General features: G+C 40.7%; 3 protein-coding genes across 6 annotated transcripts in view; 1 reads left to right on the top strand and 2 right to left on the bottom strand.

Annotated features, from left to right (window-relative positions):
• Nucleotides 1-259: 259 nt before the first annotated feature.
• Nucleotides 260-15,513, bottom strand: RRH (retinal pigment epithelium-derived rhodopsin homolog; the record flags this gene model as incomplete). The annotated part of the gene is made up of 6 exons (XM_075139238.1): nt 11,686-15,513; nt 5,699-5,889; nt 3,972-4,071; nt 3,079-3,232; nt 2,547-2,715; nt 260-438 (listed from the first exon to the last, which is right to left on the bottom strand). Coding segments are annotated over exons 1-6 (899 nt in total), but the record flags the coding sequence as incomplete, so codon positions are not given.
• A 2,389-nt stretch (nt 15,514-17,902) lies between these two features.
• Nucleotides 17,903-26,814, bottom strand: part of GAR1 (GAR1 ribonucleoprotein) — a 25,517-nt gene continuing 16,605 nt past the window's right edge. Inside the window, exons 1-7 of one of the 4 annotated variants that reach the window (XM_075139233.1) lie at nt 23,229-23,613; nt 22,184-22,374; nt 21,949-22,103; nt 20,396-20,455; nt 19,847-19,982; nt 18,801-18,914; nt 17,903-18,446 (exon numbers count right to left, since the gene is read on the bottom strand). In XM_075139233.1, coding sequence (XP_074995334.1) covers nt 18,433-18,446; nt 18,801-18,914; nt 19,847-19,982; nt 20,396-20,455; nt 21,949-22,103; nt 22,184-22,361 — 657 coding nt within the window. In that variant the 5' untranslated portion in view covers nt 22,362-22,374; nt 23,229-23,613 and the 3' untranslated portion in view covers nt 17,903-18,432. Of the gene's footprint in view, nt 18,447-18,800; nt 18,915-19,419; nt 19,983-20,395; nt 20,456-21,948; nt 22,104-22,183; nt 22,375-22,554; nt 22,663-23,228; nt 23,614-26,814 lie in introns of those variants that run through there. The other 3 variants (XM_075139232.1, XM_075139231.1, XM_075139230.1) reach the window with 3 other exon arrangements.
• CFI (complement factor I) overlaps nt 23,379-26,814 on the top strand; it is a 16,514-nt gene continuing 13,078 nt past the window's right edge. Inside the window, exons 1-2 of the mRNA XM_075139226.1 lie at nt 23,379-24,628; nt 26,231-26,549. Of these exons, the coding sequence (XP_074995327.1) occupies nt 24,569-24,628; nt 26,231-26,549 (379 nt within the window). The 5' untranslated portion in view covers nt 23,379-24,568. The remainder of the gene's footprint in view (nt 24,629-26,230; nt 26,550-26,814) is intronic.

Raw genomic sequence — 26,814 nt, 5'->3', positions numbered from 1 at the left:
AAGGGACTTTCAAAACTGTCTTACAAAAGTTTCGTTAATGCGTTCTCACAAATTTTTATCAATTCAGTATGTTCTAATGATGATCAAAACAATTTCTTTTAGACTTTCCTGTCCAAAAGGTCATCTTTGGTAAATCAACAGTGGCTTACCCTTTGATCTCTTCGCTAATCAGTTTGTCATATTTTACAGATGATCCTTCTACAGTTAGATGATGTGCTAAAATAATGAAGTAGACTGGTACTAAATTAGGAACACTTACTTTTTGTTTGCAACGACATAAATGCAGGGATTATAGAATGTGGAAGATTTTGCGAATAGAGGAGCTATGATGGCCATTGCAGGAGAAATTTTCTTTGGGTCTCCAAAGGAAGACCATAAACACACAATAGAATATGGAGACCATGCCACCAAGAACATTATAATCATCACAACAGACATCTGTAAAACAAGAAGAACAGACACATAACCAGTATTACCTGCAGATGAAGACCTCACAACCTAACCTCAAAAGCACATGCACCTGTGTGAAAATAGAGCTATCCAGAACCAAACAACAACATGTAAACAAGCACACCTGACAAATTTTGACAGGTTATAATGAAATCTCACTTTGGGGATTTAATAGCACATCACACTGCCATGTATTTTGGCATGCTGTTATTTCATTACATACAACCTTCCTTCACAGTCAGCACTACTGATTACGTTAAATCTGTCCACCAGAAGTTTAAATGGCCAGAGAGGACTTCACACATGAATTATGACCACCACTCTGGGATGCTATTACAAACAATAAATATGAACAGAGAGAAAAACCTAAGCCAAATGTTTAATAAGGCTGTTAATAAAAACGTTTCATAAGGCTTAACTATGGTACAGTTAAATAAAAGAAAGTAAATGTTCTAGGACACAAAGGCTCAGTCCATATACTTAAGGAACCCAGAAGTGTCTGCTTGGTTTAATGAAGCATGATAGCCATGTTCAGGCATCATACTGAGGAGATATCTGAGCAGTCATGTCTTCTCTGCCTGCCTGTCAGAGTCAACAATCCAGGCATGTTGGGGCTCACACACCAGAACACACCACGCCACAGCTAGAACTGAACAGCGGCTGCCTGGGGGTAGTGGAAGAGTAGGAGAGGAATCAACCAGGACAGACCTTCCTGGCTTTTGTCACGGACATGAATCAGTAATGGAAACTGGAATGGAAATCTCAAATTAATCAAGAGGACAAAACAAATCACTAGAAAACCAAACAAACCTGCAGGGCTCTTTGTATGTACAGGATTCCCTAGTGTGGTTTACCTATACCCTTATTCAGTCTTTCAGTGATGAACAAAATGAGAAAAAAGAAGTAAATGGCTACTTTGTATGAGCTGTTTTAGAGCATAACCAATAACAAGCAGTGATTCTCTCCACAGAAGATTCCTATTTAAATACAAGAGCAATACCTATTGATAATAACGTAAAGAAAGAACCCTTTCGTTTAGAAGTTTGTTTGGTGCGTAGAAAGCTTAGAGGATGCTAATTTGTGAAAAAGCAAGCAGTTCAATTCTAAAGAAGGATACTGCTTAACTCCAAAGCTTCAATCTTTTTTTTTTCCCTTTTTTTTAAAAAATATATGTTTTGCAGTGTCTTCAACTGCAAAACAGGAAAAATGCATTTTCTTCACAAATGTGAGTCTAAATTTATAACTGAATCCTCAGTTTCAAGCATTCTGGAAGTTCTTCAGAAGAGGAAAATGCTCAAATTATTATTTTTAGGTAAAAATACCATTTTTCAGAATTTAGCAATGAGAAAGTTTTCCAAGGAATGTTAAGTTTGCATTGATAAGTAATTCAAAAGCATAGGTACATACTCTTCTGTCCAATTCTCTCTCACTTTTTTTATCATGCCCAACCATAAATCATATCTTTACACAAAATCAAAGGAGCTAGTGAACTTCAAGATTTCTCAAGGACTTTTATATGTTAAAAGAATGTCAACCTTCCAGGCAGGATATATCATTTTATGCCATAACTCACATTTGCTACTGTTTACATAAGAAAGAGATAAGCTCAACAGACTGAAAAGAACAAGGCATCAGAATCACACAGCTCAGGAGCTTGGAAATGCACTTTCATTCCTAGGCCATGAGTTCAAATCAGAGCTGACCAATCCATTTCAGACCAGATACACCTGTGAACCTAGCAGAAAGCCTAAGGACTCTGCAGACATGAAGAGTAAAAGTCCTCCTAGGACACCTCTGAGGTGTCATTATATTTCTATGTCATGACAGAGGGCAGAGGCAAGGAAAATTCATGTTGTTCCCAGCCTTCAAAGTAGCTATTCATCTGGAAAGAGTATTAGGCCAAAAGTAAAGAATCTAGTGTTGTAAGTCAAGCCAAGAGTTTTCACCAAGGCTAATTTTCAGTTAATATTTAGTACGAAAGGAAAAGGGGGAATGTAGGAAACAGAAGTGCTTAAAAGGCTGCACTGTTCCTTTGCCCCCAAGACTTTAACACAAAAGAACATGCTTAAAACAAAACATGCCCTCATTTACCATACCTTTGTCACATCTACTTGGTCAGACCAATCTACGTTGATGCTCTCCAGGCAGTTACTGCTGGCATATTGTTTCATTGTCCGGGAAACATTGTAATAACAGTAAAACATGACTGTTAAGGGTACAACAAAATTAACAGCAATTACACTCATTGTGTAGGAAACAAAGGACCTGATAAGACAGAAAAACAAAACACAGTAACTTACAAATAGCCATCCAGGAAAAGTTACTAAAGAATTTGATGTTTTGATTTGATTATGAAATTTTAAAACAAGCTTTTAAAGAATTAGGAAAATTTTCTTTAGCTTTAGTTTTTTTATTAGCAACTACAAGTCTTGCAGTTTTCAAGCATAGCTCAATTCCTATGTTTTTTCTAGACTTGCTCTATATTATTTCCATTGTTTTAAAATTATTTTTATAAATTAGGCTTCATACTTCAGAAGGAAGAAGTTATGCTCCTATAGTGGTGAATTAAACACTCTTAGCCTTCAATGAAACAGCAAATTTAAAAGAAAGGGTGAAGGGGAATCTTACACATCATTTTTCCTCCAATTTACTGTGCACGTTGCTCCAGTTGGATCCGGAGCGTAGCTAGCCCAGCCTACAGTAGGCATGGAAGCCCAGAAGACCGCATTTATCCAAGCAGCAAGGATTAGAGTGGCATAGCTACGGGTAGTCATTCTTCTTCCTGTGGCCAAGCACATACAATCACAAGCCATTGTCATCTTTTGCTTCTTTCCAGTGTTGAATGACAAGTGGCTTCCAGCAAGCACATACCAGGTTAATAATGATCCTTTCAAAGGCCTACACTCCCGAACACTGTAGCATACCTGTTTCATACTGCTGAATGACATCTCAGGCTTTCCAGCCTTAAACACCATTTAAATACCATCACCCATTCCAACTCACAGCATACAGGCAATACTCGATCCTGACCCCATGCCAAAAAGCTTATTATGCAACAGTGCGTTCAAGTACAGCTTTGCCTGATTGCAGGGGGAGGAATTGAGTGTTACAATACAGCTGTAACAGAGAAAAACATCCAGTACAGCGTTAACACAACACTAGAGACACACACCCGCCCGACAGAGGTCAAAACCTCCCACAGCTGGGGGATTTTCATGTGCTTCTGTATATGGATGTGGCCCTCTAAAGACTGGAAACAGCCATAAAAATAATGGCTGTGAAAAATTTTTACAAAAACTTGTAAACAGAATAACAGCCTAATTGTGAAATTTTCACTTTCACAAGCAGTACCATCCATGTCAACTAGATAACTTACTTAACCAAGTACTGTAGGATCATGTCCTAAATTCAAATTATGCCCAGCACTGTAATTATGGAGTAATTCATGAGAAAACAATACAATTAAACTCCTATTTCATAGAAGCCCAACAGTGAATGATTTTTGACCATTAGCACAGTACCTATATCAGGCCTGCAGATTGTCAGATAACGGTCAACTGCAACAACAGTGAGCAAACCAATACTCGCCATCCCAAAAAAGATATTTAAGGCAGCATAGATCTGAAATTAAAGCAAACAAACAAACAAAAAAAAGCCTTTCTGAGGAATCTTTCAAAGGTACAAGCACAAATTTGTGGACTGAATCAAAGGCACTACGATACATTACATTCAGCCAGTGTTCTCTTCCATAAGCAAGGTAGTGAAGGAACTAATTCAATGCAGGCAATTTGGAGCTGGCTCATTTAAAAGTAAATATTTCAAAAGCAACCTGCTTTTTTGCACACCAGAAATCCTAAAGACAGTAGTCTAAAAAGCAAACAAACACCATACTTCAATAAGTAAATTTTGAGATTCGGTAATAAAGAGTTTTGAGGTTGGGGGGGGTTCAATTCATGATTTCAATATATGTTAAAGAAACCTGAAGAGCATTTGATTCATCAAAAAAGTTATGGCTTTAGCAAACGTGAGGTCCCAAATTGTCACTCTTTCTTCTGTTGTATAACTACACTTACTTCACAGATATGCTACGCCAATTTTCCCCATCAGCACCCATTTTACGTGTGTCAGATCTACTGCATGGTGACATATGCTGCAATCCCAGCATGCTCCAAATGCATCTGCCCATCATCCCACGGGCAGCCTGACCAGGAAGGATGACTGGAAGGGCTGTGTTACCACTGGCACCCCAGAAATACAGAGCCCTCTGCCAGACCTCATGCCACCAGCAGTTATAATAGAACCACATGACGTTCAGCCATCTCAGTTCACAGGATTCATTTGATTTAGGTTGACATGAGTTGTGCTTCAAGTGATCTTCACTCCCAAAGCATTGGTAGTGAGATTTCACATCAACTTCAACCCACTACAAGTCAGTCTAGATCCAAAGATGTTAAAAGTGAGGCTCCCTGTCAAACAGTGACTGAATTTTGAGCTTGAAATAACTGTGTATTCAGGCAAGTGATGTCAGATTGTTACAAACATCCACTATGTAAAGGTCCAAAATGTACAGTGTTTCTAATATTTTCCTTGAGTCACATTTTCAGTATATGCCTTCACATTACTACTCATTTTCCTGGGCACTTAAGCCCAACAGTCTTTTAAAAAGTAGATTTAAATCACAGTACACAGTGAGCAAAGGGTACCATCTCTCTCCTATTTTTCAGTCAGTCTATTTTTAAAAATAGACAGCTATTAAAACTAGGCTAAATCTTTAATGGAGACCAATAGCAGGCCTTCTTTTTGGATATCCTAATAGTCCCATCCAAAAGAACATGCATTTGCCAAGCAGAACTCATTAAGATCTGTCAAGCTCATCACCAAAACAGTAGCCACATATGAAGTCTTTTAACTATCAAATAAGTCATCGAATGTGCATGTGCTACTATAACCTTCTTCATTTGGGGATTTCATTTCCCAAGCCTTCTTAAAGCTATTTTAAAATAGCTAGTTGATAAATATAAGGTTACACTTTAATGTTTTCAGATTATAAATATAAGCTGGGAATGAAATTCACACGAAATCTTATATACAGAAATTGTTGACATTACAGAACATCAGCTTCAGGTCTAGAGTCAAATTTTGCATCTCCATCTTACCTCTTAAAAGAACTAATATCAGGTAGAGCTATTACTTATTTCTCAGTTTGCTTTAAGTGCTCAAAACTTTCTCTCTGGCTGAATTGCAATACCTGGCATCCAGTATATCCAAATTTCCAGCTTCCATGCAGGTCTGAGGCAGCAGACATGGGGTAACCAATGCCACTAACACCAATGTCAGTAAAAGCCAAGTTGATAATAATTGCGTTGGTTGCTGTCCGAAGCTCTTTGTACTTAACAAAGATGCCTAACACAACAATGTTACTGAAAATGCTTATCACTCCTGTAAAAACAGAAAAAGGGAAACTTTACAAAAGAGACACACCAGCCAGTAATATACATGCAGAAGAAAATGCAGCCTATTGTAACATAACTTGTGTTTAACAAGTTTTATTTTCAGTCAAACACAATTTTGCAAAGAGGATGGACACCTGAAGAGGAGAGAAAACCTCCTCCAATTAGGTAACTTTCACTTGGATTCAGTAAGGGCCAAAAGTGGAGTGTTTTGCCGAACCTGGGCCTTCCGATGCAATGACAACAAGCATAGCAGAAATTCGAAAGCATCTAGGATTACAATTCAAACACGCCAGCCACCGAGAACAGCGCTGTCTTCCACGGCAAAAAAGAATGCAGGTTGGTGACTGGCAAAAAAAAAAGCGGGGCTTATGAAGCACTTGATCTAGCAGAAGGCCCAGAGCCATTTCCTCCACCTGACAAGCTCTAGGGCTGTGTCATAGCCATGGTATAAGTCCAGCTCTGCGCTGAACTTGCTCCTGCCTTGCTAACCTGTGTATTTTTAAACCTCTTTGGTCTGGCTCGACTCAAACTGTGTCTGAAGTCTATTATTAGGCAACACAAGAAATGGCCAGTAGACAAAGAGTTGTAATACAGAAATACAGTACTAAAGCTAAAATGTACATTCTCCTCTCTTCATGTCCAATCCCTCTGAAATTTGCTTTGGACTTCATGCTCTTCGAGGTGCCCAGGAAGCTCTTCGGGATCCTTGTGCATCAGCAAGCTTTTCCTGATCCTGGTGACCTATATTAAAACCCCCAGATCCTCCTTTTCTCCTGCTATTCCTCCTTCCTAGCCAAATCCTACTGCATGGCTCTTGGAGTGAGTTTACATGGCAGTCCCACAAAACAGGTTTTTTTTTCTTGTGGTTTTATTCTCTTCAGAATCTAGCCTATTGCAGAGATACTCAGAGCAAACCTCCATCCTCTAAACTTTTACTAACACGCTATTAATACAAGCTATTAGTAAACAGCTAATAAGGTTAGTAGCTTGCACTTTGCACCTCGCACCTCAGCAGAGAAAGACTCAGAGCCCTTATCAATAAAATGGAGAATTCCAACATGTTCAAGCAAACACAGCCATTAAAAAAACAAATTGTAAATAATAACAGGAATTTGTAAGTTGTTCATATAGTCTGGCACAGCTGCTACAGTATCATTGAACCAAATCCTAAACTTACAAACATTTATATAGCCTGGGCACCTTAAATTACAAGTGCATAGTGGAATGTTATTTTGGTAAAAGCCTAACAACACATTATCCATGCGAATGCCCCTCAGCATCTATCTTTTTTTTTTTTTTTTTAATTTAAAAAGTTTCACCTATGAATCAAAACACTATAGTTTTTATCATCACAGATCTGAGGCATAATTCTGTAAGGAGCTTGAGTGAATGGCTGTCATACTGAATGTGAACTTCCAAAAGCAGACACATCTTCTTTCACAGTCACTGCCCATCCTGCTCCAGTCCCCTGGCAATCCATCACCTTCACTGATGGGATTTCTGCTCCTCTATTGGCTCCACCAAAAACGCAACACACACAGCTTAGCTTTTGCTGACATGCCTCTGTGGAAAGGGCAATAAGGTTTTTTAAGTATTATACAATGTTCTTCCACCTCTGTCACCGTCAATGCTGCAGCACAGAGTTAAAAATTTCTAACATCAGTTTATAGTCAGACTAAAAACATGCTGCAGTTCAAACAATAACCTCAAATCAGCAGGGGCAGAAAACCTGAGGGCAAGAATCAGTTTCAAGTACTTCAGTTCTACAGGTGAATTTTGAAGACTTCAACTGGTATCTATATGGAAATTCCTTCAAATCATGGAAAGTCCTGTGGACTCCATCATTAGCAGTCCACAAGAACACAACCCATAGATTTACGAATACCAGCACACACCCCAGTGCATCAAACTGAGGCAGACGTTTCTAGAGTCAAATACAAATCAGAAGTACCACCCAAACGACTATGCTCAGCAAGAGCTACGTTAATACCATGACAGATATGAAAAAGGGCAGAAGGAAAGCCAGTACAATAATAATAACATACATAAAAATATAACAAAGATGATACTTTGGACAATGGACACTAGGGACAACACCAATTCTTCAGCCTTTAAATTGCGTTTCTCCACTTCAATTACGTAAATTTTTATTACACCTGAAACTCACATAAGGAATTTCACTGCAACATTTTATTAATCAGTACCAATCTCCTACATTACAGAAACTCTCTTAACAGATTTGGTAATTTTAAAACCCAATGAGGCAAAATTATAATTAATTCTTGGCTACCTCTCTCTCCATTCTCATTTTAAAACCACCAAGCATGTCTGTTCTTAGGTGCAAGTCTCCAGCTTTGTACACAAAAATTACATTACAGATGATGTTGGAGTTACATAGCCACATAGATGCCATCAGCTATCATATTCATATATTCACACATTTCAGGAATGACACTGTGATGCTATGAGCCCCTAAAAGGAATAAAAGCAGGGAGCGGGGGATCTGATCTGAAACCAACACCATAGTAAATGCACTCGCAGTGCCAGTTCTGTCAGCTCTCCTGTTGACAGGTAGTATGTCATCTCTTGGGAGAGAGGAAGCAAAATAGAATTACAAGTTTATAAAACAGTACAGGCTTCTTATGAGGCATGCTTAAACAGATACTACAGCTACCAAGAGTGAAATCAGAAGTACAAGAGTGTAAATTCATATGCTCAGGATGAAGGAAGGATCCTGCTAGACACACTTAAATTTAGTGCTTCAGAGCCCAAACTTAAAATGAAGGGCAGGGGCGGGGGGGAGGGAACCAAACCAAACCAAAACATGGAAGAGAAAGTGGAAATTGCTAAGCCTATATTAATTAAAAATTTTAGCACCACTAAAGCAAATTAATAATAGAGCCAAAAAAAAAAATGTTCTGGGGAGCAAAATGTAAGAAAGAAGATGGATTCCATCTTAGACAAAGTGAGAAAAAACATGTAGATTCAAGAAACTCTCTCTTCCCTGTTTCTGAGAATCCAGTCAAGTAGAAGAACAAAGTTTCTCCAGGCACACAGTTAAGCAGTGCCCGTTAGAAGGGCAAGGAAGCTGGTGAAGGGCCTGGAGCACAAGTCTTATGAGGAGCGGCTGAGGGAACTGGGACTGTTTAGCCTGGAGAAGAGGAGGCTGAGGGGAGACCTCATCGTGCTCTACAACTACCTGGAAGGAGGTTGTAGCGAGGTGGGTGTTGGTCTCTTCTCCCAAGTAACAAGTGATAGAACAAGAGGAAACGGCCTCACGTTGTGCCAGGGGAGGTTTAGACTGGATATTGGAAACATTTCTTCACCAAAAAGGTTATCAAGCACTGGAACAGGCTGCCCAGGGAAGCGGGGGCATCATCCAGGAGGTATGCCCAGGGATGTCAGGTATACCTCCATCCCAGGGGGTATTTAAAAGACATGTAGATGTGCCACTCAGGGACATGGTTTAGTGGTGGACTTGGCAGTGTTAGGTTTACAGCGGGACTCTATGATCTTAAAGGTCTTTTCCAACCTAAATGATTCTATGATTCTATGATTTCTTAGAGGGCAGGGAGCGCAGACCAAGCCCAAGACTTTCAGTAACCTGAAATGATCAGCTGGGATGAACCCATGTGATTCAGAAAAAGCACATGGATGCTGCTACTTGGCTTGTGAAACATCGTAGGGTTAGACAACTATTCCCATATTTCTTTAATTAAACCTTGTAGTTTTGTGAAGATGAAGATAAAAACCACATGACCTGATCAAGAGCAGAAAAATTTCTTATTTTCCTTCTTCTCAGGGAAGCAACGAAAACTAAATGCAGACCAAATGCAAATACGAGCCCTAACAGAGTTAAGCAAGACATACGGGTAAGAGCATCAAAATAACGAAGGTTAGGTCTGTGTATAACACGGAATTTACTTTTCCAGTTAGCATTTTAAAATTATACCAGAGCATTTCACCATTATAAGCTGAAGGATATCCATGAGGCAGTATTGCCTCCTGCAGCCCGAGTATCCCCGTTGTCATCACTAAAATTAATACGTTGACCACTGTAGAGTGCAATACATAAGAATTACTTCCTTCTCAGAAAACAAAGCAATTATTTGCAAAAGAGAGAAGCATTCAAACCTTTTAAAAAGCAGCATAACAATGAACACTGTATCTGTATTTCATTCTTATTCTTAGACATCTGCTTATTAAGACAGCTTAAATTTTCCAGATGTAAGATTTGCTGTGGTAAGGCATTTGCAAAGCAATGAATCATACTTTTGAAGATGTTATAGACCTTACTGTTAAAAACATTCCTCACTAAGAATGCAAAGTCCAAGCTACAGGTGAAAGATTTACTAGACTCCTCCAATTATAATAAGAAAAAAAAGAAAAGAAAACAAAACAAAAAACCACAAAGTAAGCCAAGTTTGTTTTTTTTTTTAAAAAAAGACATTTAATTTCCATGCAAGATTAAGAAAGAAGAGCTGGATTGATTCTGGCTAATCCCACTGATCACCTATGATAGCTTTGATCCCTAAAACCATGTGGTCAATCTATCGGAAAAGACCACCTTGTTATACACAATGTAATCAATTTTAATTAAAATATAACAAGTATCATACATATTTGCAGCACCTAATAGATCCAGTTACCTGCAAATAGTGTGGTAGTACTGCAGAGTGTATCTAGCCTTCCAATACTTGACCATCTTCATCTCTACAGCTTCTTAACAAGTCTACTGATCTGTGTAGTTGTTCTACCAATTTCTCTAAAAACCTGAAATAAATTATTGCCTTTGCATTCAAAAATACCCTCTTTACCAGAACAGCAATTTGATACCCACCACTTCAAACAGATATGCTAAATAAAATGTGACCATCAGCAGTACTATGTCATATAAACCTAAAGTACATTAATTTTTTAAAGTATCTTAAAAGGTAATTATAACATAGAAAACGTGTGGTACAGTCTATTAATAAAGTATTTATAAACTGATTTAATTTTCCATAATAAAGGTATAGAAGGCCTATTTTTAAACACCGTAGGTTTCAGGTTTTGGTCAGGTTGATATTTCATTGCTATAGCTCTAATTGCTTCAGAAAAACATTACTGAAGCAGTTGTGGTTATAACAATGAGACAGTTTTCAAGGGAAAAAAAAAAATAGTTCCATAAATCATTCAAGTTTAGCCAAAGGCGATTGCAGTCACAGGGGACCAAACACGATGTCAAGCCTTCCAGCATGCTTTTTCTAACGTGTGTCATCGGTGAAAAATACAGCTGCAACTGGAGTCTGCTCTTCCCTGATTAATGACCAGCTCCCTCCCTCTAAGTCACATTCCAACCCTTCCCCTTACATCCCCCTAACAGACACCCGCTCACATGCTCAGACTACACATATATTACTATGAACATGTGGCCCAGGAGAAATCTCAAGATAGCTTCGAGCACATCACAGAAAAATGCAAGATGTTACAGCTATGCCCTATTTTTATCTCTTTTGCAAGCTGGCAGAAATTAATTCTCACTCTCTTCTATAATTACATATCCACAAAATATATTTTTCGAGACACAACACTGCCTTCAAATATAGAGCAGAAAACCTAGAGGTTTCTGCACACTTCAGTCAGCCTGCTGATTGCTAACTTGTCAGTAAACTATGGAGGAAAGTCATCAGACATTTGCGTAATACAAAATGAAATACCATCGCTGTTACTATACAAAATGAGCATTCAGATCTACAGTTCTACTTTAAAAAGTTATGCAACAATTTGCCAATGCCCATACCTGCTGTTATTAAGTAAGCTGCAACTATGTTGTGCTCAGTCTGTGTAAAGGCTGAATGAGCTTCATTGTCACTTTCTGAGGAATTGGATGAATCATTCCAATGCATTTTGGACAAAAGAGACTGTCGTCTATCCTCTGCAATAATTCATCAAGACGACGAAACACTACAAAACCCTGTCAGGCAAATTCTTTCATTATTCAACAGACTCACTGAACAATTAAAAAAAGGGGGGTAGGGGGGAGTTCCCCCCACCATTGACAGCCTCCAAGCACGATTTAATTGGACTAAAGTGCAAAGAAGTTTACACTCCCAGTCTATGCAGGAGATTGTTAATTAAAACAAAGAGCAGCACAGAGCTGAGTACCTTTCCAACAGTATGCTTAAACTTCATTCTTACTGCTAAAGAGATTAACTGTCACATGCCCCCAAACTTTTTCCTTCAAACCTCTTGTGCAATGCTTCGGAAACCTCAACAAAAGTTGGCTCAGGTCAGTTGGTCATCAGCCTGGCTTGGAATTAATTCCCATCATCACAGCAAACACACAAAACCACAGCACAACATAAAGACAAATGTCAATTCTTTAAAAAGCAGGATATGCTTACTCTAAAGTCCATCCCTTCAAATCCTTAAAGACCTACTTCTTCAAGATTCTTAGTTTGATTCAAACTCTCAAGCTGACACAGACACAAGACACGAGAACACAGTCCAGTACTTTCTAAAGTGAAGCATGACTTTCAGGAAACTCAATTGCTACATTTCTAAAATAGCCTGGTCTGCAGAAAATGGTTGTTGAATATGCCTTACAAGTCTGAACACCCTCCTTCTCCAAAACACACACACATAAGTTTACTTCAGGCAAATTGTCCAAAGCATGTTACTGGGCAGAAAATTATTAGGCATTTTCCAAAGCCTTGAGCAGCAGCAGCTCACCTTTTCTTCTCTTCAATGATGAGGTAGCAGCACACCAAATTAAAGACCTTTTACAAAATCCTGCATAAATATTAGCTGCAATAAACCCTTGCCCAAAGAGCTTATATGCAGTATCAATATAAGCAAAGAAGGTGTTTCCCACCAGTTCCACTTCATACAGTTTTTGCCTCCAGTTTTGTACTCATACTGGATATAAAGTGACAAGGAAGAGCAACCAGTGGTTCTTCAGTTGTATGTAGTTCACAGGCAGCTCAAGCAGGCTCCCAGGCTAGGGCTGTGTCTCCTGAGTAGCAACAAGGGTGTAGTGACACAGGCAGTATTGAGGAATATACCCATCCCATAGAAAGGAAATATACCTGAAGAGCTCTCCCTTCTCTAACCCATGAGACACTCACAGAGCATTCCCTCCCATTCCTCAGCTTTCCAAAACAGACATCCTGCATCTTTCGCCCATTTGCATCTAAAGGTAGGAAAATTTTTATATAAAACTTGTGCAGTCACAACATTTAGTCATCATTACTACAGACGATCATGTGTCACAGTTCTACTAGCAAACATTTTCTTTAATGCCACAGATCTACACTCACTCTTAACAGTTCTCAGGGTACTTGTATTATTACGGTATTTTTCCCGTCAGAAGAGGATTAGACAGGAACAGGGTGAGAGGGTTCTGAAAGGAAAGATGGTGTTTGGCAATGAAGCCACTTCCCTAGTGCTGCATAGTTCTGCCTCGAAAGATAAAAGCATAGTGATAATTTGCTATCTTTGCTTTCCTCCCCTAAAACTTCGGCAAGATTTTCAAAAGCATCTCAGATCTTGCAGCTTCCACAGAAGTCAGAGCTTGCAATTCTGAATGTCTCAGAAAAGCAAAGCATTACTATTTTTATTCAGATAGGATTCCAGACTTAGAGTAGCAGTTAGTAAGATCATACAGATTTTACATGTGGTTGTTGGTTAAAACGCAAGTTTCTAATATGTGCAGTCCATTCTATGTACCATCACATTGTCTCTGTGTCCTCTTCTCTTAGATTTGGCTAATTTTACAGCAACAGGAATTGAGAGAAAAAAGTCAAAATTAAAGGCAGACATTACTTATCATTAACCTAAAAGTAATTTTTTCTAGAACACTGGTGTACATAAAACAAAGCCAAAAAGATAAAGCAAGGAATTAAATATTAAAGTATACAAATAATCCAGAAAGTTGGAACCACAGTTCCTAAGCCAGATAAAATATGGCTTACCACATTGCTTTTTAATACTGGCATAAGAAAAAAAAAAAATCCAAAAGCTCAGGCTGTTTTTATCCTCCAATAACAGATAGTATTACTAGTGTTGGAGGGGCACTTTATAACCTGAAGTGATGCTTTTTCTTCCCACTTGACCCAGATCAGTAGCAACAAAACGCCATTTCTATTTAAGTCCATTTTTCAATTTGTAGGTATCTGTATAGATATGGGGCAATGCAAAACTCATTACAGGGCTTAGCAAGTTACTTTCAGTTATGTGTAAAGTATATTTCAATCCACAAGTGATGAGAGAGAAACTTACCGTTTGTATTAAAAAGATTAAAAAACAAAACCAAAACAAAACCTCTCTCCTATTTTCAGTGGCAACCACACTAAAAAAACAAAACCAAACCCTCCCACGTTTCTTAAGCACATCACCACTAGAGGGCTCTATAAGGCAGAACTTCCCTTTAATCTTCTTCACAAACATGCGAATGGTTCAAAACCCAATGGAAAACATATAAATTACTTTTTTCCCTCCCTCATAGAGACTTTTACTAGATTTAAACTGTTGATTAGAAAAGTTTGACTCTAAACTAAAGAGATTTTCAGCAGACTGAAGAAAACACCCTGAAAGTATGTGACTCCACAAAGCTGTTTGCTTGCCATACTTCAAGCAGTAGCTATGCTTTTTTAAAAAGAAGACAACGCCGTTTCTTGCCAAGACAATGCTTTGCAAATAACCTTACACCAGTAGGTATGTGACCATCCAGCATTGCTTCAGGCAAACGTCCAGAACTTTGTGTCAGTGCTAGAGAGAATCCTTTCCGTTCTGCAACAGACAGTGCTGCAGACATACATTAAAATATCCCAACTATTTTCTGCACTTCATCAAATTTCTCTGTCAAAGTAACATAGCAAATCTATGAACTATATTCAACCATCCTACCCCAGCAACTACAGAAAACACAGGGAGAAAAAACATCTCTCCAAGAAGGAATGCAAGGGCACTAAAGCCATTCTCAATGGGTAACAATTTAAGCTTTACAATACACCTCCATGTATTACCCTTTGTTTAGCAAGGATTTAGATCCCACACAGAAAAAATGTAAAACCAGAATTTTAGTGTGGCAAGGACAAAAAGCTCAAGGTCTTCTAAATACCTTTAAACAATCTGATCCTAGTGATTTACCAGCTGTCATTTTCAAGATCAGCTGAAAGTCAGACCCTATGTCTCGGTCAAATACTGCAGTGGCTAACACATACACTTGCTACCACATTTTGAAAACGGGACTTGGTCGTTGAATGCCCTGCCTCTGCCAACAGTGAGCACATGCAGACACTGACAAGTGGACAAGGAGACAGGTAGGTGACACCACGACTGCTGTGTCGTGGGTGGGAAGCCAAGCACTGTGGGGTGCACTGAAGCCTACCTTCTTCCTGAACTTTGCAGGAATATTGCAGGACATCAACCCCCTTTGTGCTGCTGGAGCGGGTGGCAGGTGAGTTCTTCAGGTGGCCCAGCCATTTGCCCCAAAGGCTGCCAGTGAGGGGAAATCCAGGGAACACCAAACTATCATCGCAAGCCTACACTGCCACTAACACCTTTCCCCCACCCCTTCTCCCCGCCTTGCTTCTGAATGCACTGTGACTTTTTTCCCCCAGACACTACAGCTACTTGAAACTTCCCATTTCTGCCGACATACCTGTTTCTGTCAGGGTCCTGGTGAGCCCACCTTTCTTATTCTCTGCAGAAAAACCCAGGGTATCTGTAAGCACATATATAAAACTCGAACACGTCACTTACTAGGATCAGGAGCACAATGACAGAATCACAGATAGGATTTGAATAAAAAGTTCAAGGCAGAGAGGAAGGTGACATATAAAATTGGAGAACCTGTATTTTAGTTCATTGCAGCATTACACTGCAGACAAGACATGTAGTTTTAATTTAAGACACTGAATTTTCATCTATTACAGTTAGCAACTACTTGCATTAGGAGGTAGAGAAGGGACTGGATGGGCCTTGCCACAACTAAACACAATCCTTCCCCAGAATGGGGAAGATAAAAAAAAAGAAAAACAAAACAAAACAAGGCATCACCACATGGTGGACACGTCCAGATATTGCTTCCTCATACGGCAGCTCACTGCACACCCAATCACTAAGGATGTTCTTTCATCAGCATCTGAACGTCCTACAACCTCCACAAAGATCTAAGATTATAAATTTTCTCTGGATATTTGTGTTAATCCCATCCAACATTGTTTCTACGCATAGAGCGTGCCATAATGCTCCTCACGCATTTATCAGCTGGGACTGCAATCCAGTTCCTTATAATCAAGAGGCCGATCTTCCCGCTAGAGCTGCAACGGATATTGTTCTTTAACCCCTCCGCACACAGATGTAAAAGTCTTTGCTTTGGCCGTGCAACGGCATCAGGCTGACTCACTGCTCCATCTGCTGTGAGAGTCAAAGCATACGCTTCTTGTCCTAGGCTGCAAGACAGTACTTCACGCAATTGAAACATCGGCTGTCACATCATGCAATTTAAAGGTGATGGCAGTACAGTCTTCTGATATCCAGGGAAAAAGTATGTCCCTAAAGCATGCAGTGAGAGTAGCAAAGCAGAGCATGAATCTGGGTGTAAAAGTGAGGACTATGTTACTTCACAACATAACTTCGTAACATAACATATGATGTTATGTTACTTCAGTCTTCCAAAGCCGGAAGAATAAGGAAAGATCTACTCACAACTAGCTGCTGAAGCATCAGTGAAGAAATACAGCACAGCAGAGGATGCAATTACAAATATGCCAAAAGTAATGACAATTCCAGCTTCACTGCAGGTTGGTATTGTTCAACTGCAATGTGGTACGCCAGAGATGCCGTTCACTTCCATAGGATTCTGTCTAGATAAAGGGCAATTCTACAATGCCTCAAGTCAGAGCCCTAAGTCACTTAGGCCTAGCAATACACAGCAACAGAAGTCTAAACATTTTCAGAGGTCTGGATTTGACTGACCTGGTTGAAGTTAAGTCTGTATCAATCCCAGGAAAATAACCGGTATCCCTCAATTCCTGTTTGTGTTGCGTTTGAACAGACGACTCAGTTTCCTCTCACAAAAGCAGATCTAGCAGAAGTTCCAGTGTTTTGTGGTTTGCTTTTTTAAGCTGAAGAACATTTTTATCTCTTACCCTGTGCAACATCTGTTCAGACTTATTGAACATTTGTTTTGCTACCTTGTTTCAAGGTTTGTACCAGAGATTATTCAGTCACGTTTGTTAAAATGACCAGTAACTGTCCAATCCTGGTGCTGACATATTACCATTTCTTTTTGTTAAGCAGAAGGCTAATATAACTCATTTGCCTATTACTGCATTCATTAATTAAAAAGTGTAACAGTACGAGTAATTCTGAAATGTACTTCTTTCCACATTGAACAAGATGTTCAAAATACTTTCATGCGGATTATTCTACAGATCCCTTTTGAAAAGTGCTTGGTATGAGAGTCTGTGAACAGACTCCTGGCTCCGGATGAAATCCAGGGAGATTCTATTTTTCTATTCTTATTTTATTTCTAAAGTTAAAGAGTAGAGAGGCACCCTGTTCTCCTCCATCCTTAAGAAGAGACAATTACTAGCTTTTCAACAATCCTCATAATGCATCCAATTAAAGAGACCAAAGACTCGTGCAGATTTTTTCATGCCTTTTTTAAGCAATACTTAGCTGAAAGCACTGTGTGCAGAGGAGCCCTATGCTGGACCATCTAATCTCAGCCCTAGGCAAGCTCAGAGCAAGACAGAGGTCAAAACCTCAAGAGAAACAGATTAAGGGAGAGGTTGGGGCAGTTAAAAACCCTTAGCAATTTTAGTATCAGTGTAATTAGATACAATTAGGTGACTCAAGAATAGTATTAACTTTGTCTTATTCATTCGATAGCAGCTTCTAAGAAGAACATGTCTTAATGCCTTTGGCTTTCATTGAGATTTAGACAGAAAAATCCACAAAATATCCTTTGCTATCTTCCTTTCCTTTTATACATTATTTATAAAAAATTTCTATCAACACAAAATTTTGAAGTTTAGTTTGTAAAAAAAGGTTCACAAAGGTGGTTTAAACAGCATGTCCACTTTAGAGCAACCCAGAAGATTCAATACAAAAGGAGGATGAGAAGTAGGGATCAGTCACACATAGGTAACGAGTTCATACTGACAAACGTGCATGTAGTGAACCCGTAGGGGTTTTCGAAAAAACATTTCAATTGATTGTTTACTCCAAACTCCAACATGAAGTCAAGCATTGTTTCTGACAAGTGACGTAGTCAAACAGTTTAAGAATAACATTGAATCCTGGCTTAGTTAAAAAAGTTCAAGTATATTCTGAGCAGTCTTCAGTTCTTCGCCTGGGGCTACGCTCTCCTCATGTGTTGATCAACAGTCATTAAGTGTAAAAATAATTGTCATTTTACAGCTTTAAGTTCTTTATAAAAGGAACTTTTTCAGGGTCCTTTACAAAAATTTTTCCTTGTTCTTCACTTCTGCAGATGATACGGTAAGACAGCAGGGAGATACTCGTGGCTCCATTTTTAATATCCTCTTCCTATTTTAAGAGGGAAGAAAAATACACCAAACAATTCACATCTTAGATGCATTTAAAGCAAATAAATTATATACATAACACTAAATGAGCTGATAGAATAAAATAATTTGTCATCATTATCTGTTCTCACAGTCCTTTTTGAACGCAAAAAACTAGCATGGTCTACACAAGCATCAAAAAAACGCAGAATACTGTGCTTCGGTTTAAGCTAGCTACTGTGATGCACAGAAACTTTTAACATAGAACTATAAACATCTATAAGAGATTAAAAACCACAACATTCTGATTAATATTTAAAAGCTTTAGAAATCCAGAGCCATTCTTATTACTGAAATGTAAAAACCGCACACTCACCTCGAAAGCCTCCTCCTCCACCACCTCTTCCTCCTCTGAATCCTCCTCCTCCTCCCCCTCTTCCTCCTCTGAAACCTCCTCCTCTTCCTCCACCTCTTCCTCCTCCAAATCCTCCTAAACATAGGAAAGAAATTACACTTTGAAGAGCATATAAATTCTTTGTTATGCTTAACAACTTATTTCATTGACAGCTTCTGAAAGGAAAAGAACAACAACAAAAAACCAGAAACTGTAAATTGCTGGACAGTTACTAGGTCAATTACTAGTACCTTGTCTCTTCTAGGGATGATCTGCAGCTTTTTAGGTATTAATATCTGATATACAATGTCCAAAATACTAAAGACACCAACAAAACTCCACGATAGATTTCTTTCATGAGAGCAAAAAATTAATTACAACTAATAATTAGTTATTAATTACAACTCAACAGAATATTAAAACAAACAAACCAAAAAACTTTGAAATACTTATGCCTCGCTGCAAAGGGGCAGGGTAGGGAGAAGAGGCAAGAAACTGCAATGTAAGTAAAAATTAACTTCAGCTTTAATTGAGGAGTACATCACAGATGATGTTCAACAAGCAAAGAAGGATGAGATCTACCAGGTCATTCACCCCTCTCTCAAACACTGCATTTCAAGTATTTCATCCAAACTAGATTTTTAGAACATACTAAAAATACAGCTTTCACTGACGGTTTCAAGTGTGTATTATCTATAACCTTTTATCACAAGTTTGCTTAGTAGTTACACTTTCTGTCTTTGTTATAAATCAGCATACTCTCCTTCCCATGCTTTGGAGCTGTTATTTAGCTAACTACAGAAGCCTAGGTCTTGCCATTGGAAAGATATCACTGTCTCTTCCATTAAGTCATCAAACAGAAGTATGCATAACGTTTTTCTTTGCAATACAACTGTTGATATTCAAGTACTCAACTGCAGCTTTATTAAAAAAAAAAACAACAACAACAACAAAACCCCAAAAGACCAAACAACCCACCCCACACCAAAAAACCCAACATTCTGCAGCTTCCGTTCTTGGGATCTTACCTCTATCACCACCTCTTCCTCCTCCACGTCCACCACCACGTCCTCCTCTACCACCTCCTCTGGGAGCGCCTTTTTCTCCAGGTGGCCTTGGCAAAAATCTCTGAAGGGGTAACAGCTTTGCTGGATCAATGTAAAACTGTGGGAAGAGAGTTCCATTAGGCTTTGAAAATACCACGGCTAAAAAGTCAATTAATATCTCCCTTTACAAATATCCACAATTTGGTCTTAACCTTTATGTCAAATTGGCCTCTGCAAATAGCCAAATAAAGAAAGCACGCAAGAAATAAATCACAGTGTTATAAAGTTATTAAAATATAGATGATATTGGCATGAGTTTCATTTTTTACATGTTTTTTTGTGGGGCGGGGAGAAGGAGGAACGTGGCAGATACAAAAGTGAAAAGGAAGAGGAAATGAATACTTATGTTTACAAAGGACAACTAGCTTTTAAAGTTAATAAAAACTTAATAAAGCTTTTATTATCTGATGACAGAGTAGATTTGTTTCACTGATGACATACAGTAGAATTCTGTTATTGAGATTGGCTAACCTTTTGCATTTTTTTAAATGAAGAGGCTTTCATGTTCTCAGACAGTTTCACTGAAAAATACTGTTAAGTTTCTTTAAGGAACATAGCAGGAATAAAACACTAGAAATTGTGATTTTGATTATTATATGAAAGGCACATTCAGACATTTTCTAAATTAGTATTTTATAAATTAAGCTAAACATCATCACCGCAAATGAAAAACTACAATTAAAAGGTCAGGAGAAACTATTTCCAATTTTCCTCAGGGCTTTTTCAAACTTTTTCAAAGTTACAAATATGGTATTTCGTGGTAAAATCATTTTTTCCTTCCATGTACTACGGCATAAGGAAGAACATACCAGTGAAGAGAGTACATAAAAACATAATCGTAAAGAAACAAATGTTTACAGCAAGTGACGACCCCTTTAGCCCCAGGGTGACCTCAAGGCTTATCTGGAACAATTTACATGCCGCAGGGCTTTGCTAGTGCTGCTGCTGCTGGGTGGTACAACTGCCTGGCTGTGGAAAGATAAGAGCCAGCAGGGACTGCTGCACCAACCACATGCCCAGCCTCATCCTACAGCGAAGGGGCAGACGCTCTCTGTAACCCCACATGCAGTCTTGTACGAATCCGTTGGCTCTCCAGTGTGCAAGGACTTTGGTATGTGGTTCCGAAGATCAGAAAGAGCTGCTGCCCAACTTGGCTTAATTAGAACTGAAGATTAAATGGGGAAGCAAGGAGCTGCAAAATCCAGCAACATATTTTCTTAATATGTTATTGTAGAAAGAAAACAAGTTTCTGAAACTCAGATAATTCTGATACAAAAAGTAAATCTGCAAGTTAATTCATTCAGAGCCTGAGAGTGATTTAAACCTGCATATTTTACTTCACACTTAATGCGGGACAGGAAAATGCACGCAGGTAGTTACTGATGCTCAACCAACCAACACAAGCCAAGTCTTACTGCCATGTTACAGGGTTACTGCCGCAGTTGTCCTGCTTTCGTCATGGATTCTGTCAATCTGGCAGTGACAACAGAATGGACCCAGTGCCTCTGTCTCAGCAAGCCTGCTTTGCAAGAGGACGCCCTAGCACAACCCCATACTTTTATTGGCAGTTTAAGTAACAAGCTGAACAGCAAGCAATAGGACATCTTAGCACAAACTCACCTTTATAATTAATAAGCTGGAGCATGAGCAAGGTCCCCTAATGCACAAAAAAAGACCCACTCCCTTGATCCAACTCTATTACAGGTGAGTAACCTTTTGCAGAAAATTTGGTCAGGTAGCCAGAAAAAGCTCAAACATCTTGAACCACCATGGATCCAAAAGACATCTGCCAGTACTGGTACTGACTGAAAACCTCTGCCTGTCATATTGAAAAAGCTTTAAGATAGGCACTTAATGTGAATGAGGCATCTACTGACACCAATAGTTGCAGCTAGACTTGTGATGTTCACATCTAACTGGTAGCCAAGCCTTGAAGTATTTTAAAATCCTAGAGAAATTCCATTTAATAATCAATCAGCCTTTAAAAATCAAATACTGTACATCAGACATTTTTTGAAGGATACAAAATCTCTCAGCTGTCCGAAGATTTCATCCACTTTGCCAATCTGTTCCTTATTATCCAAGTACACTGGGGCGTTGAAATAAGGCACCTTGTTTTCTTCTGTTTTACATTTACAAACAATGTCATCTTCACACGGATGCATGAACTCTCCCAATACTGAAATAAAGAACAAACAAGCTAAAGATCTGGAGCAGTCATTCTAAATAAAATAAATACAATCTCTTCATGTAACTTACAAACTACCCTTTCTGGAGGCCCCTGGTCATATCCGCCTCTGTTGAAGCCTCCTCGTCCACCTCCCCGTCCAAAGCCACCTCGTCCACCACGATTAAAGCCACCTCTGTCACCGCCACCTCCTCCACGACCGAAGCCACCTCCTCTTCCTCCTCCACCTCCTCTTCCACGAAAAGACATTCTCTACCACCTCCTAAATTGTGGACAAAAATCAGTTATTTAAGATGTAAAAGATATTTCACGTGTGATTTGCTGTACAAATTAAGGTCTCTTGACAGCTTTGTTAATTTAATGGGTTAGCCCTTTCAGTCCTCACTGACAACATGTAGGCACATGAAAAATCAAGTTTGATGTCATCCACTGCAACGCCTACCTGTAAAAAGTGACTAGCAGTGTCGGCATGTTTTTCACTCATATGTTTGAGGGTTGAACGTGACACTCTCCAGCCCCAGGAGAAGACTGTGACACTCTCCGGCCCCAGGAGAAGACTGTGACACTCTCCAGCCCCAGGAGAAGACTGTGACACTCTCCGGCCCCAGGAGAAGACTGTGACACTCTCCGGCCCCAGGAGAAGACTGTGACACTCTCCGGCCCCAGGAGAAGACTGTGACACTCTCCGGCCCCAGGAGAAGACTGTGACACTCTCCGGCCCTAGGAGAAGACTGTGACACTCTCCGGCCCCAGGAGAAGACTCTGACACTCTCCGGCCCCAGCCCCGCGAAGGAGCGGCACAAAGCGAGACGGCACTCGGCGCCCATCCACAGTGCCTTTCCCGGGCACCTCGCAGGGCCCATGGGGCACCGCCTGCAGCCTGGGTACGGGGATCCCCGCGAAGGGCGTCCTCCCCCGCGCCCCCGGACCCCCGCCCGCAGCGCGGCCCTCCCTCAGGGCTGCCACCGGCCCTTTGTGCTGCGGGGCAGGCGGGGCGGCGGGAGGGGCGGCGGCAGCCCGGCCCGCAGCCCGCACCCGGGCGCTGAGGAGTGACCAACGGCCGCTAACGGCTCTGTTCCCCTCCCCGCGTGCCCCCGCACGCGTCTCGAGCCCGACCTCCTCGCACGTGGCGGACCTCCACGTGGGCGCCGTCCCTGCCGCCGCCGGCCGCTTGCGTCTGCAGCCCGCACCGCCACCGGGAAACCTCCCACGCCGCCGGAAACGAGGCTGCCTGCCGTAAATGAAACGGCACCTCCGACCGGCACCGTCGCAAAAGGAGGCCAAAGCAAGCCACCCCGCGGGAGGCCGCAGCTGCCGGCGTCCCGAGCGAGCGGGGCAGGGGGCTGGCGACCCGCGCCGCTCGCACGTGCGGGTTCCCGGTGTAAAACAGAGGGCTGCCGCAGGGAGGCGTGGCCCTCTGAGCCGCCTCGCAGCGGGGCGGGCTGCCCCGGCCCCGGCACGACCTGCGGCTGAGCCGGCGGCGCTCCCCGGTCCCGCCTCTGCGCCTGTGGCGTGTGGCCTGACGGGCCGGCGGGCCTCGGGCCCCGCCTCGAGCCCGCGCCCGAAGGCGTGCGGCCTTACCAGCTGCGGCGGCGGCGTTGCTCTCGCTGTCGGCCACCGGCCCGGCTGTTCCTGTCCGCGCTCCGGCCTCCTCCTGACGGACACGGGTCTGCAGCCGGGGCCAGAGCTCCGGTTCTGGTCTGAGGGCACGGCTGCGGTACTCCCAGCCCCAAACACCGGCGCGAGTGTGCGCTTACTAGCGCTACTGAGACGAGCGAGCGAGCGCCTGTCCCGCCTGCCCGAGCGCGGGGGAGCAGCTCCGCCGCCGCCCTGCGGACTGCACGCTCGTTTGGGGAGGGGGTGGTTTGTTCTGCTGGCCTTAATTAAAGTGTTCCTGAAACTGACTTTCAGAAGAGTACATCAAGCATTTGTCAAATACTTGAAAATTCTCTATACAAATCCTGTAACGTGAGCTTGTAATCCAGCTGACTATATTACGGACTTTACATGGATGTGGGTGTTTCTCTCCCCCCCATATATATGAAGACATCTATATCTCTTGTATAAAAACACATTTATCTTTTACAATAATCTGGCACAGATGAATGCCTACAATCAGGAGAAGCGGCGTGATGATTTGCTCAGTCTCCTCTGGCAAAAGAAAGGAAATGTGTATCCTTAATAAATGCTTCCTTTTAGTCATTTACTTTAAGGGCTTTCCTTCTGTTATCTCGTCTTGCACTTACAGTAAAACCAGTTAAATTGAGGTGGGATCCTTTTGGAGAGATCAGATTTATCTGATCAGCCTCAGCCTACAGTTGAGGCTCCTGTACTTTATTTCTAAACACACTAAAATATTTTACTAATGGTTAAAAATTAACCACAAATCTAACAACTGACGTTCAAAAGAATCCCAGCCACAGGAATTTGTCTACAAAGAGAGATAGAATTTCATCATGCGAGCGGTCCCTGTTTTCTTGGTTTTCTTGTCTCTCTTTTGTTTTTGTGGATCAGAGGTAAGAATTTATTTTATTGTGGTAGCCATATTTTATTTTTAAAAAACAGTTAAAAAGCAGTTTATTGTTATAAAAGCAAAACCAGTTGATGTTTTTAAGTTTCCTTTCATAGTATTTGTGTTTCATACATTTGTTTTAGTCCAGCCTGAACGTTTGAAGCTTGCTATTTCCCTTTCATGCATTGATTCTATCCGGGGTTTATGCTAACAGGCTTCTGGAAAAGATTTTAATCATGATCCTATCCTAAACCCAATTTGCAAAAACGGTTGACCACAGAAAGGTGCTGCAATTTTCCCTGCCCCCCTTTTTTGAGAAGTGAGATTGCAGTCTTCTAAGGTATGGTGTAGCGTACTGCCTGAAGGTTTGCTGCAGAATCTCTTCTGGCAGAAGTGTCCCAGCAAGCCCATCTGGGCTAAGCGTTCAGCATGCCCCGAGTCTTTTAGAGAAACCCTTAGATAAAAATCAGCACCTTTTGTTCCTATTCAGGAGAAGAGCCTAGTACAACATGGGAGTTATGCCAAGCCGGATCTGGCTCACAGTTTGTATTCTACTGACCTGAGAACAGCAGGAAGAATTTAGTAAGATTATACAACCGTTAAAAAAGGGTTTTGTTGGATTAAGTTGTGCCCCAACAACATCCCCACTGACTTTACTGTGGCCAGGATTTCTTCACAAGAACTTTAAACTTCAGCTCTATTGATTCAGTTGACACAGTCAAAGCTGATAAATCACATTTGAGGACTAACTTTTCTCTCCCATTTTTATGCAAAGACCATCCACGTATATTTTTCATGTTTCAACATGCTTCCTACCCATGGATTTTAGTAAGCAAAAGCGCTCAGCCAGCAACGAAGTCACCAGAGAGCTGCACAAACGCAAGTGCAGAGTCACTCACTAGAGGCAGACAGCGGGTCAGAATCTGTACTTGCAGTCCAGTGATGACCAGCAACCACACTGCTGTGCAAGTCCACTGCTGTGCAAGACACAGAAAAAGAGCTGATAAGGAAGGGCACTTCATTTTCAAATTCCTTTTAAGTTACTTGTTACTTCAGCAGTCACACGGTGAAACAAGTCATTAATTTTAGATTTCTTTATTTGCTTCTAAGTAGTTCATAAATATTTAGAGGTGATATTTAAACCCAAAGCCAACCAAGCCAATAAAAAAGTCTCAGAAAAAAACAAATTGCTATTTTTTTTATTTTTCTGGTGTTTAAGTCCCCTTATGTTTTGATTTGCTTACAGTCCCATTGCTGTGGACTGTTACAAATCATTGGCTTAAAAAATGTTTATAATCTGCTGTGCACTTCAGCTGATGTTTGAAGAGTAAAGAGTATGAAGTTTGTGGGAGACCAATAAGAGTGAAGATCACATCAGGTGAATGATCCAAAAAGAAAAAAAGAAGTTTCAGAAAAACTGAGAAAGATGAGGTGGCCAAAGACAAGGGAATAAACACTATAAGTGATATTTAGCACCTCTGTGCTCCTAAGATAGGAAAAGGCTTATGAATGAACACTTTGTTGAGGTCAGTAAAGGGATCTGCAGCACTCTTGGTGCAGTTCCTAGTCTTACTCGCTTTCTTTTTTTTTATTTTGTGCCTTGCAGAATGCAGCACCTAATGCTGAAGAAAACCAGTTTCAGCAGGTTGAGCCTGCCCAGCCAGCTGAGCAAGACACATATCTCATAGGAGAATGCTTAAACAACCAATACACACACAAGTCCTGTGAGAAAGTTTTTTGTCACCCATGGCAACGTTGTGTGGAGGGAAAATGCCTTTGTAAGCTTCCCTACCAGTGCCCAAAGAATGGCTCTTCAGTTTGTTCCACCAATGGAAAGTACTTCCATACTTACTGTCAGCTGAAGAGCTATGAGTGTCAACATCCCCAAGCAAAGTTTCTGCACAAGGGAAAATGCATGTCTGAAGGTACTAACACCTCCTTTTCCAAAATGTATCAGTCAGTCATTTGTCGCTAAGGAGATGCTTACTATTTACAGCTCAGAAGTCTGTTCATTTCCTTGCACTTGTAAGAACACGAAACAGAAAATGAGAAGCCATTGAAAATGGGCAGTATCTGTTGATTTTCATAAAAATAAAGTGATTGACAGGCCCAGGTCACTCTGCTGCTGGTAGGTTGCTCAAGTCATCAGGTAGAAAGGGAAGAAATACACACAGGAAAGAGCTCAAAGGT

This window comes from Calonectris borealis, unplaced genomic scaffold, assembly GCF_964195595.1.
Source record: "Calonectris borealis unplaced genomic scaffold, bCalBor7.hap1.2 HAP1_SCAFFOLD_139, whole genome shotgun sequence".
Taxonomy (NCBI): domain Eukaryota; kingdom Metazoa; phylum Chordata; class Aves; order Procellariiformes; family Procellariidae; genus Calonectris; species Calonectris borealis.
This window is presented reverse-complemented; position numbering and strand designations above follow the sequence as displayed.